The following is an 11,934-nucleotide window of genomic DNA, read 5'->3' on the forward strand; positions in this document are numbered from 1 at the left end:
TTAAAACAAATAAACACATACCATGTAACGAGATATTTATTCATTATTTTCATTGAAATTTCCAACGGTCATTATGTAATGTACATTAAGGACAAATCATAAATGCACGATACATTATATGCGGTTTAAAGAATATTTGTTACTTTTCTGCTTAGAAAATTACAAGGACACTGCTTCAGCAGTAATTTGAGAGTTCTTAAATTGTGCCCACAATCATGTTTTGTAGTGACTGGTATATGTTTTCCTTACTTTGTTCAAATATATGTCCACCTTTCATCTATTAAGTCGTTTATTAAACATTATATATCAGTTTGCAATACCAATCATTTGCATCTTGTTTGAAGTTAACATTTTTGAAATATGCATACTTATAGTATACTAAAACTTACATAAAGCTCCGTTCTAACTCGAAAGTTAGTTGTATTCCAGGTTACCATTTATTGATATCAGTAACTTAAGGACTAAGAAGTGCATTTCTGCCTTGTTTGGTTTTTAACATTTTTTTGGTTCGAGCGTCACTGATAAGTCTTTTGAACACGAACCACGCGTCTGGCGTTCACAATTTGTTCCTGATATCTCTGTTGAAACCAGCAACAGTCGTTTGCTGTGTGTTTTTTTTTAATGGTGATTAAATAATATTTTTTACAAAATTTTAGAACTCAACAAACTAATCATTATAAAGCCATTTAAGCACAGACACATATCAGGTTATCAATGCAGTTCTTAAGAACTCTAGTTGACACTGTACACAGCTACTGTCATTTGAGGGGACAATTCTGTGTTTCTAATGACTTAATTAATACATCCACTTCACCCATTTTAATACGTTTGTAATTAATGGAATATGGAAGTGATGGAGGATAGAAGATTAATATACCAAAATTTTCTGGATGGGTACGATAAAGAGACTGATATTTTGAATCAATATTGTTGTTTAAGACAGTAGGTTAACCGCTTGATGTTTTATTGTTTGTTTGATGGTTTGTTTTATACTTGTTGGCTTAAAACCCCACACCACATATATGTTGCTGATTCATGCTTAATAAGCTGCATGCTCACAATATAATAAAATTGAGAAAGGAAATGGTGAATGTGTCAAAGCGACAACAACCCGACCATATTGCAGACAACAGCCGGAGGACACCAATGGGTCTTCAATGTAGCGAAAATTCCTGCACTCGTAGGTGTCTTTCAGCTGGCCCCTAGAAAAATATGTATACTAGTACAGTGATATTGGACGTCATACTAAACTCCGAATTAAACACAAGAAACTAAAATTAAAACTCATACAAGACTAACAAAGGCCAGACGCTCCTGACTTTGGACAGGCGCAAAATTGCGGCGGGGTTAAACATGTTTATGAGATCTCAACCCTCCCTCTATACCTCTAGCCAATGTAGAAAAGTAAACGCATAACAATACGCACATTAAAATTCAGTTCAAGAGAAGTTCGAGTCCGATGTAAAAAGATGTAACAAAAGAAAATAAATAAAATGACAATAATATATAAATAACAACACACTACTAGCAGTTAACTGACATGCCAGCTTCAGACCTCAATTCAACTGATTGAAAGATTATGTCTTCATCATATGAATATCAGGCACAATCCTTCCCGTTAAGACAATTTCGAACACAGATAAAACAATATTATAGAAAGTACATTCTAACTTAATTTAATTGATGTTTTGTCTTTAAATACAAATTAAAGCATGTTATTGTTGAGTCTCCTCCAAGGGAAAAGTTTACAAAAAATGTAAAAGTTAGAAATACATTTATTTCATAATTTATATTATTATAAATTAGATAAATTGTTATTTGTATGCCCCATTCATGGCCCTTATGTGTTGTGGTCTGTGCGTCCGTCCGTCTGTTCCGATTCAGGTTAAAGTTTTTGATCAAGGTAGTTTTGATGAAGTTGAATTCTTATCAACTCGAAAATTAGTACACATGTTCCCTATGTTTTATACGATCGATCTGATTCTGTCTAATTTCAATGTCACATTTGTTTAGACCAATTTCACAGTCCACTGAACATAGAAAATTTTAATGCGAGTGGAGCATCCGTGTACTATGAACAAATGCTTGTTGAATATAAATTACAGCTTGTAAAAATCCACTTGGTATTTCAATGAGTCCTTTTCATATTCAAAATTTACTAGATGTACTAACTAACGTAAACCTCTGTTGCCGCCACAGTTATATACTTATTCTAATTACAGCTTCAGGGGGGTACAACTGATTAATTGATCGGCTAATTTTACTTGTCTATGAGATTCTATTACAGTGAATTTGTACTTAAATAACTACATACCGAAGTGTAAAGGTAAAAGTTTTTATTTATGATAAATAGTTAAATTTAAACAAAGTAAACACACCTGCATTTAATGACGGTGATAGTATTAATGTCATTTATTGTTTGCTTTCTTAAGTGCTTGTGTATTTCATTTTACATTACCTGGCTATTAATTTGTACATTAAAATTTTGAAATCATCTGTCAAATTTGTACGGGTGATTCAGTGATTGATCATTTCAAGCTCATCCTCGTTATCAGCTGAAATCGTAACACCTGTTTCAGGTAAATTTCTATGTGAATAATGAAGATAGAGCACAGGTGTTCATATTTACGTTAGTTTTCAATTAGACGAGAATTTTGTATCCGTTTATGGGACAAATAATTTGTCAATGATAATTTTACCTTTAATGTAAAGTTCTTTAGATCTCGTCATTTTTATATGATATATCTTGATCAATTTCAATTCACAAACTTTACATAATAAACCTATAATTATTTTCTGCATGCTTCATATTCAATTTTGTGTGTCATTAAATAGGTATGGTACAATCACCTAAATGGGATGAAATAAAATATTTGATAAATAAATTAACTGTATGAAATCCATTTTGGGTTCAAAAGAAAGATAGTATTTGAAAAAGAGTCGAGACCTTTTGGAGAGCATCCATTTTTATACGACCGCAAACATTGATTTTTTTGGGTCGTATATTGGTATCACGTTGGCGTCAACGTTGTATTCGTCGTCCGAAGACATTTGTCTTTCGCACTCTAACTTTAGTAAAAGTAAATAGAAATCTTTGAAATTTTAACACAAGGTTTATGACCATAAAAGGAAGGTTGTGATTGATTTTGGGTGTTTTGATCTCAACAGTGTAGGAATTAGGGGCCATAAAGGGCTCAAGTAAGCATTTTTCTTGGTTTTCGCACACTAACTTTAGTATAAGTAAACAGAAATCTATGAAATTTTAACATAAGATCTATGAGCAGAAAAGGAAGGTTGGGATTGATTTTGGGAGTTTTAGTCCCAACAGTTTAGGAACTATGGATCAAAAACAGGTCCCAAAAAAGCATTTTTCTTGGTTTTTGCACAATAACTTATAGTATAAGTTAATAGAAATCTATGAAATTTAACACATGGTTTATGACCGCAAAAGGAAGGTTTGGATTGATTTTGGGAGTTTTGGTCCCAACGAACTTTGTTTGATTTCATAAAAAAAAATGAATTATTGGGGTTCTTTGGTATGCCAAATCTAACCGTGTATTCAGATTCTTAGTTTTTGGTCCTGTTTTCAAATTTGTCTTCATTAAGGTCCAAAGGGTCAAAAATTAAACTTGGCTTGATTTTAACAAAAAATTAATTCTTGGGGTTCTTTGATATGCTGAATCTAAATATCTACTTAAAGTTTTGATTATGGGCCCAGTTTTCAAGTTGGTCCAAATCGCCACAATATTGCGAAATAGCCAGAATTTTTCAATTGCACAGTTTTGTCCCGTTTTCAAATTGGTGTACGGACCCTCGGCATTCCAATGGGAACAAACTGTGCCCCTCTACTTGACGACTTGTTTCTTTATTATTACGAGGCTGACTTCACGCAGAAACTTCTTAGGAAGAAAGATAAGAAGTTAGCAATATCCTTTAACTCTACGTTCCGCTATATAAATGATGTTCTTTCACTAAACAATTCAAAATTTGGTGACTATATGGAACGCACCTATCCCATCGAACTAGAGATAAAAGATACGACAGATACAGTTAAGTCGGCTTCATATCTTGACTTACATCTAGAAATTGACAATGAGGGTCGATTGAAAACAAAACTTTACGACAAAAGAAATGATTTCAGCTTTCCAATTGTGAACTTTCCATTTCTAAGTAGCAAGATTCCAGCAGCACCTGCATACGGGGTATATATCTCCCAGTTGATACGATATCCCCGTGCTTGCATTTCTTATTATGATTTTTTTATATAGAGGTTTGCTGCTCACAAGTAAGCTATTAAACCAAGAGTTCCAAATAGTGAAGTTGAAATCATTCCTTCGTAAATTTTACGGACGCCATCACGAGTTGGTTGACCGTTATGGAATAACCGTTTCACAAATGATATCGGATATGTTCCTTACGTCGTAACTACAATCCCCTTCCCTTTCATGAATGTGACCTACCGAATTATACTATTTACCGGATTTGTAATCACATAAGCAGCACGACGGGTGCCACATGTGGAGCAGGATCTGCTTACCCTTCCGGAGCACCTGAGATCACCCCTAGTATTTGGTGGGGTTCGTGTTGTTTATTCTTTAGTTCTATGTTGTGTCATGTGTACTATTGTTTTTCTGTTTGTCTTTTTCATTTTTAGCCATGGCGTTGTCGGTTTGTTTTAGATTTATTAGTTTGACTGTCCCTTTGGTATCTTTCGTCCCTCCTTTAAAGGTCCAAAGGGTCAAAAATTAAACTTTGTTTGATTTTAACAAAAATTGAATATATGGGGTTCTTCAATATGCTGAATCTAACCATGTATTTAGATTTTTAATATTTGGGCCCGGTTATCAAATTGGTCCACATTGAGGGCTTAAGGGTCTAAAATTTAACCTTATTTGATATCATCAAACATTGAATTATTGGGGTTCTATGAAATGCTGAATCTAACCATGTATTTAGATTTTGGATATTGGACCATAATAGGTAAATGTCCAATTTAAAAAACTTAAGTTTTTAAGTTTAAGTTCTTATACCACATTCATTCTGTGTCAGAAACCTATGTTTTGTCAACTATTTAATCACAATCCAAATTCAAAGCTGAATCTAGCGTAAATGTTGTGTCCATACTTGCCCCAACTGTTCAGGGTTCGACCCCTGCGGTCGTTTTAAGCTGCGCCCTGGGGAGCATTTGGTTTTTTTAATTTGGTCCTGCAAATCATAAAGGTGTTTATTTTTAACTAACCCATTTCCAAAATAATGACGTTAACGAAAACGTTTGTAAATCTATTAACTTGACCTTTGGTTTGATTTAAGTATGATATTCCAAATGCCACAGGGATGATGTACCAAAGCTGTTTCAAAAGATACATTTAAATAATTAACATTTTCCTAGCAGTATTTTGTTTTTATCCACGTTTTATTTTTATTTTTTTTCTTGAAATTGCTAAAAACGTTTTATAAAAAACCTCTATGTATTAACTGTTATGGGGTTTCCATATGGAACTCTTTCCGAAATTGAAGTTTGCAGTCTGTATGTTAGTATATAATGTTTTGTCGACTTGTTTGTCTTGTCTTTTCTTTCTTTTTTCTGCCCCACCTGCGATAGTAGAGGTGCATTATGTTTTCTTGTCTGTGCCTCCGTTCGTTCGTCTGTGCGTCCGTGCGTCCGTTCGCTTCAGGTTAAAGTTTTTGGTCAAGGTAGTTTTTGAAGAAGTTGAAGTCTTTCTAATTTTAATGCCAAATTATAGTTTTGACCCCAATTTCATGGTCTACTGAACATAGAAAATGATAGTGCGAAGTTCAGGTTAAAGTTTTTGGTCAAGGTAGTTTTTGATGAAGTTAAAGTTACATCAACTTGTAACTTAGTTGATATGATTTTTCTAATTTTAATTCCAAATTAAAGTTTTGACCCCAATTTTCACGGTCCACTGAACATAGAAAATGATAGTGCGAGTGGGGCATCCGTGTACTATGGACACATTCTTGTTGTTTTATATATTTTTAGCTAACTTGGCCAAATAGGGCTAAGTGAGCTTTTCTCATCATTGGCGTCCGCCATTAGTCGTGTTAGTCCGTAAATCTTTACAAAAATATCTTCTTGAACTACTGGGCCAAATTAAACCAAACTTGGCCTAAATCATCCTAAGGGTATATTGTTTACAGAATGTATCCGATGATCCTGCCAATTAACAAAGATAGCCTTCATGGCTAAAAATAGCACACAGGGGTAAAATGCAGTTTTTAGCTTATATCTCTGAAACTAAAGCATTTAGAGCAAATCTGACAACGGGTTAATTGGTCAAGAAGGTCAAGATGTATCCATCCTTAAATACGCATCAGACAATTTGTTGTTTTTTGTCCCCCACCCCCTTTTTTCATTGGTAACTTCAAGAAAAGTTTGCTGTTTAGCAATGTAAGCTCTACAAATAGGTCAATATGATCAAAATTGTGAATTGGTCCCTTTCGGAGTTATTGCTCTACAAAAATTGACATAAATTTTTCATAATAATTTTCTTAATTTTGTGTAATATTTTAGAAACAGATTTTCCTCTTTCTTAAACTGTTGGTTCAAGTTCATTAGATAGAGATAATTGTCAGAACAGAGATTTTTTTAAATTCTTTTCTTGTCTATAATGTGTGTCCTTTGTTAAATATGCACGTAGATCAAGTTGAGCGACTCAAGCTCTTTATGTCTCTAGTTTTGCCATGACATTGTGAGTTTCTCTTTTGACTTATGACTTACTACTGTTCCCTTGACACCCTCTGCCATGTGTTTCAGTTATGTTTAGATATTCTTACGCGAAGGTGAAAACCTACAAAGTTCGTTGTTTTACAAGTTGACATTATGAATTGTTAACAACGTAAACAATATAGCGAAAATTGTGTTTCAGTTATCATAACGTTAAATGTTAAATTATGACAAAATGACCTATGTGAAAAGTATTGATTATATTTAAAAAAAAACTTAACTTAAATACCAGGACGAACAACTTTAAATGCCGGATTATAAAGCTACGGTTTATGTGAAATACAGCTAATTTGACGTACGAAAGAAAGAAGAAAGTTGAATCTTCAGGTTGATTCCTGGAATCTACATCTCTTAAACCAATATACAACATTTATTGAACAGATTTAAGCTTGATGTAGCCAAACTTATCTTACAGTGTGTGCAAGCTAGTTTTCTATAATACTTTTGATTTATCACACTTTTGTTCTATTTTAAGGTAACGGAGGATCGTTTTGTGACATGCAGTGAAGATGGTACCATCAGAATTTGGGATTTATTTGACAGTCGACGACCTGGAATTAAGTTATAGAAACTTGGAATATTAAAGCATATAATTTGATTGAAAGGATAACATTTTGAAACTTATCTTATTTTAGTTGCTCACCTTTTACAATCGACAGCTGGAGTGTTTGTCCCTTCTCGTGTGTCGTCTGTCAACAGCATACTCTGAAATCACTGGACTAAATGCTATCAAACGTAACATCCAACATCGTAAGAGAGTCGATAATTATGACCACGCAGACAGACCAACACGATAGCTATGATGCTGCAACATAATGTGAAAACAATAAAACAAACAAACCGTTCTACACAGAAAAATTCAAATACAAACAATTAATGTAATTTTTAGGCAAACCTTGTAAATATAACTTTGTGAACCGTACTGTAAAAAATAGACAAAGTTTCGTAATAAGTATCAATTCTCTAGTTTATTGTTGCAATTCAATAATATGGGATCTAGAGATATAGTTGAAGATTTGGTTTAAATGGGCTTAAGCTACGAAATATAAAACACAATGAAATAAGAATTTGTTTTGTTCAATCATAAATGAGAGTCAAATAGTAAAATACTAATTCGCCAGTTGTTTTGATTTTGTCAAAATAAGTTAAGAAACATTGCTCATGAATTATTCACTTGTAGGTGAATAATTCGACCTCAATGAATCCGTTTTCATATGACCCTCAATTAAACCTTTTAGATGGGGAAAGATGACGCATGTATACAGCTTTCAAAAGAAAAGAAATTTCAACATTGACAGTGAAACGAGGATAAATAATTTGGTTCACTGGTTCGATCCAAATGAACCATTCTTATATCAGATAAGCAAAGAATCCACATTTAAGAATATTTAGTTTGATACTCAGTTTAACAGTTGTGATCCACCTTGACTGGCATTGTTTAAAAAAGTGTCTGCGAATCTTATCAGAAATAGGTGTATGCCCTATTTTGTAGTTACCTTCCGTGGCAATCTTACGGTGTATGGATTGCTGTGTATGCATTAAAATAGACAAGTCGGGATACAACCATTCGGTCTTTTCCGTTTCATTCATATTTCATAAGTTTTGATAACTCTTTATAAAATTTATTAACCTGAATGTTTGACTAAAATTCCTAGTGCAGACATTCCTTTACGAGATTTTTGATTTTTTGAATTGTACACAAAAATAGATTTTATGCAGCTTTTAACTGATAGAACATTGTTTCGTTTTGTATTCATTTTATTGAGATGTATATTAATTTATTTGAAGTATGGTGCACTTAATGGTACCGATTTAGAAATATAAAAAAATGATTACAATGTTTTTAATGTATTTGAATTTGCACAATTCTATTTATTTGTTTGTAAGAATTTATTTGCTATGTTTATAACTATTATTAACAGGTTATGTTTTGTGATAACAGGGTGTTTTGTGATAAGCAGAAAAATGAAAGTATTGAATAAATTTTATTTTGTAACATTTAAAACTGTGTCCCATATATATATATATAGCTACATTTATTTACTGATACTAACTACACAGTTTTTCGAATTCATTTTGGTTATAAAACAATTGACAGTCAAGTAATTATGATATTTCCCAAAAAACTAACCTGTCTTACTGCAAATTTCTCAGTTCTACACTTTTTGTTATTGATTTCAACAGTTCCTCTATGCATTAAATGACTCACATTAAGTTCAACTACATTTGTACCTTTATTGTTTATTTTTTATTATAATTTGGTACCTAACTGGATGTTATAGTTTATTATTAAGACTGATATACTTTGTAGAACATCAAATTCCTTTGAACAGTTCTAGTCCTTGTGTGGTGTATTATTGCACGTTGTTAACAGTTTGATTGCAATATAGATTACATATTATTTGTTTACAAGCTTTTTAGCTCACCTGGCCCAAAGGGCCAAGTGAGCTTTTCTCATCACTTTGCGTCCGTCGTCCGTCGTCGCCCGTCGTCGTTAACCTTTACAAAAATCTTCTCCTCTGAAACTACTGGGCCAAATTAAACCAAACTTGGCCTCAATCATCATTGGGGTATCTAGTTTAAAAATTGTGTCCGGTGACCCGGTCAACTAACCAAGATGGCCGCCATGGCTAAAAATAGAACATAGGGGTAAAATGCAGTTTTTGGCTTATAACTCAAAAACCAAATCATTTAGAGCAAATCTGACAGGGGGTTAAATTGTTAATCATGTCAATATCTATCTACACTGAAAATTTCAGATGAATCGAATAACCGGTTGTTGGGTTGCTGCCACTAACTTGGTAATTTTAAGGAAATTTTGCTGTTTTTGGTTATTATCTTGAATAATATTATAGATAGAGATAAACTGTAAACAGCAATAATTTTCAGCAAAGTAAGATCTACAAATAAGTCAACAAGACCAAAATGGTCAGTTGACCCCTTTAGGAGTTATTGCCCTTTATAGTAAATTTTTAACCATTTTTCGTAAATCTTAGTATTCTTTTACAAAAATCTTCTCCTCTGAAACTACTTGGCCAAATTTAACCATACTTAGCCACAATCATCATTGGGGTATCATGTTTTAAAATTGTGTCCGGTGACTTGGTCAACTATTCAAGATGGCCGCCACAGCTTGAAATAGAACATAGGGGTAAAATGCAGTTTTTGGCTTAAAAATCAAAAACCACAGCATCAAGAGCAAATCTGAAAAGGGTAAAATTATTTAGCAGGTCAAAATCTATCTGCCCTGAAAATTTCAGATGAATCGAAACAAACCGTTGTTGGGTTGCTGCCCCTGAATTGGTAATTTTAAAGAAATTTTGCTGTTTTTGGTTATTATCTTGAATAATATTATAGATAGAGATAAAAAGTAAACAGCAATAATGTTTAGCAAAGTAAGATTTACAAATAATTCGACACGAACAATTTGGTCAGTTGACCCCTTTAGGAGTAACTGCCCTTTATAGTAAATTTTCAACATTTTTCATAAATTTTTGTAGATTTTTCGAAAATATTTTCCACCGAAATTACTGGGCCAAGTTCATTATATATAGAGATAATTGTAGCATGAAGAATTTTCAGTAAAGTAAGATCTACAAACACATCACCATCATCAAAACACAATTTTGTTATGAATTTATCTGTGTCCATTGTTTAATATGCACATAGACCAAGGTGAGCGACACAGGCTCTTGAGAGCCTCTAGTTAAGTTTAGTTTTGTTTTGATACCTTTCTATTAAATATTAACTATCATTATATGTGTTTGTTGTCTTCTTTAGAAAACATGAACTCAAAATCGAAACTCCAAAGATTCAAAGCACAAACACATCAGAACAGGCAAAGAACATATTTTGTCCACTTTGAATTTAATTGAACTCACAAGATGCTTAGGTTTGACTATCGGTTGGCACTGGTGATACTATTTCACAAGATACTTAAGTTTGATTATCGATTGGCACTGATGATACTATTTCACAAGATACTTAAGTTTGACTATTGATTGGCACTGGTGATACTATTTCACAAGATACTTAAGTTTGATTATCGATTGGCACTGATGATACTATTTCACAAGATACTTAAGTTTGACTATTGATTGGCACTGGTGATACTATTTCACAAGATACTTAAGTTTGACTATCGATTGGCACAGGTGATACTATTTCACAAGATACTTAAGTTTGATTATCGATTGGCACTGATGATACTATTTCACAAGATACTTAAGTTTGACTATTGATTGGCACAGGTGATACTATTTCTCAAGATACTTGGGTTTAACTATTGATTATCACTGATGATACTTTTTCATAAGATGCTTAGGTTTGACTATCGGTTGGCACAGGCTATACTATTTCACAAGATACTTAAGTTTGATTATCGATTGGCACTGGTGATACTATTTCACAAGATACTTAAGTTTGATTATCGATTGGCACTGGTGATACTATTTCACAAGATACTTAAGTTTGACTTTTGATTGGCACTGGTGATACTATTTCACAAGATACTTAAGTTTGACTATTGATTGGCACTTATGATACTATTTCACAAGATACCTAAGTTTGATTTTCGATTGGCACTGGTGATACTATTTCTCAAGATACTTGGGTTTGACTATCGATTACACTGACGATACTATTTCACAAGATACTTCGGTTTGACAATCGATTAGCACTGATGATACTATTTCAGAAGATACTTAGGTTTCACTATCGATTGGAATTGATGATACTATTTCATAAGATACTTAATAGTTATCAAAGGTACAAGGATATTACTTTAGTACGCCAGACGCGCGTTTCGTCTACATAAGACTCATCAGTGACGCTCAAATCATTATAGTTATTAAGCCAAAAAAGTACAAAGTTGAAGTGCATTGAGGACCCAAAATTCCCAAAAGTTGTGCCAAATACGGCTTAGGTAATCTATCCCTGGGATAAGAAAACCCTTAGTTTTTCGAAAAAATCAAGTTTTGTAACAGGCAATTTATTAAATAAAGACCATATAATTAATACAGAATCGTGACTACTGGGCTGGTGATACACTCGGAGACGAAACATCAACCAGCAGTGGTGTTAATAGTAATCAAAGGTACAAGGATTGTAATTTAGTACGCCATACGCGCGTTTGACTCTGACTTTCGATTGACACTGATGATACTATTTCACAAGGTACTTCGGTTTGA

General features: G+C 33.1%; 1 protein-coding gene across 17 annotated transcripts in view; it reads left to right on the top strand.

The window, feature by feature from the left end:
- LOC134710319 (uncharacterized) overlaps nucleotides 1-10,502 on the top strand; it is a 104,588-nt gene extending 94,086 nt beyond the window's left edge. For all 17 annotated transcript variants that reach the window (XM_063570627.1, XM_063570629.1, XM_063570634.1 and 14 more), the window contains one exon: nucleotides 7,221-10,502. In XM_063570627.1, the coding sequence (XP_063426697.1) occupies nucleotides 7,221-7,313 (93 nt within the window). In that variant the 3' untranslated portion in view covers nucleotides 7,314-10,502. The remainder of the gene's footprint in view (nucleotides 1-7,220) is intronic.
- Nucleotides 10,503-11,934: the final 1,432 nt, after the last annotated feature.

This window comes from Mytilus trossulus, chromosome 3, assembly GCF_036588685.1.
Source record: "Mytilus trossulus isolate FHL-02 chromosome 3, PNRI_Mtr1.1.1.hap1, whole genome shotgun sequence".
Classification (NCBI taxonomy): Eukaryota; Metazoa; Mollusca; class Bivalvia; order Mytilida; family Mytilidae; genus Mytilus; species Mytilus trossulus.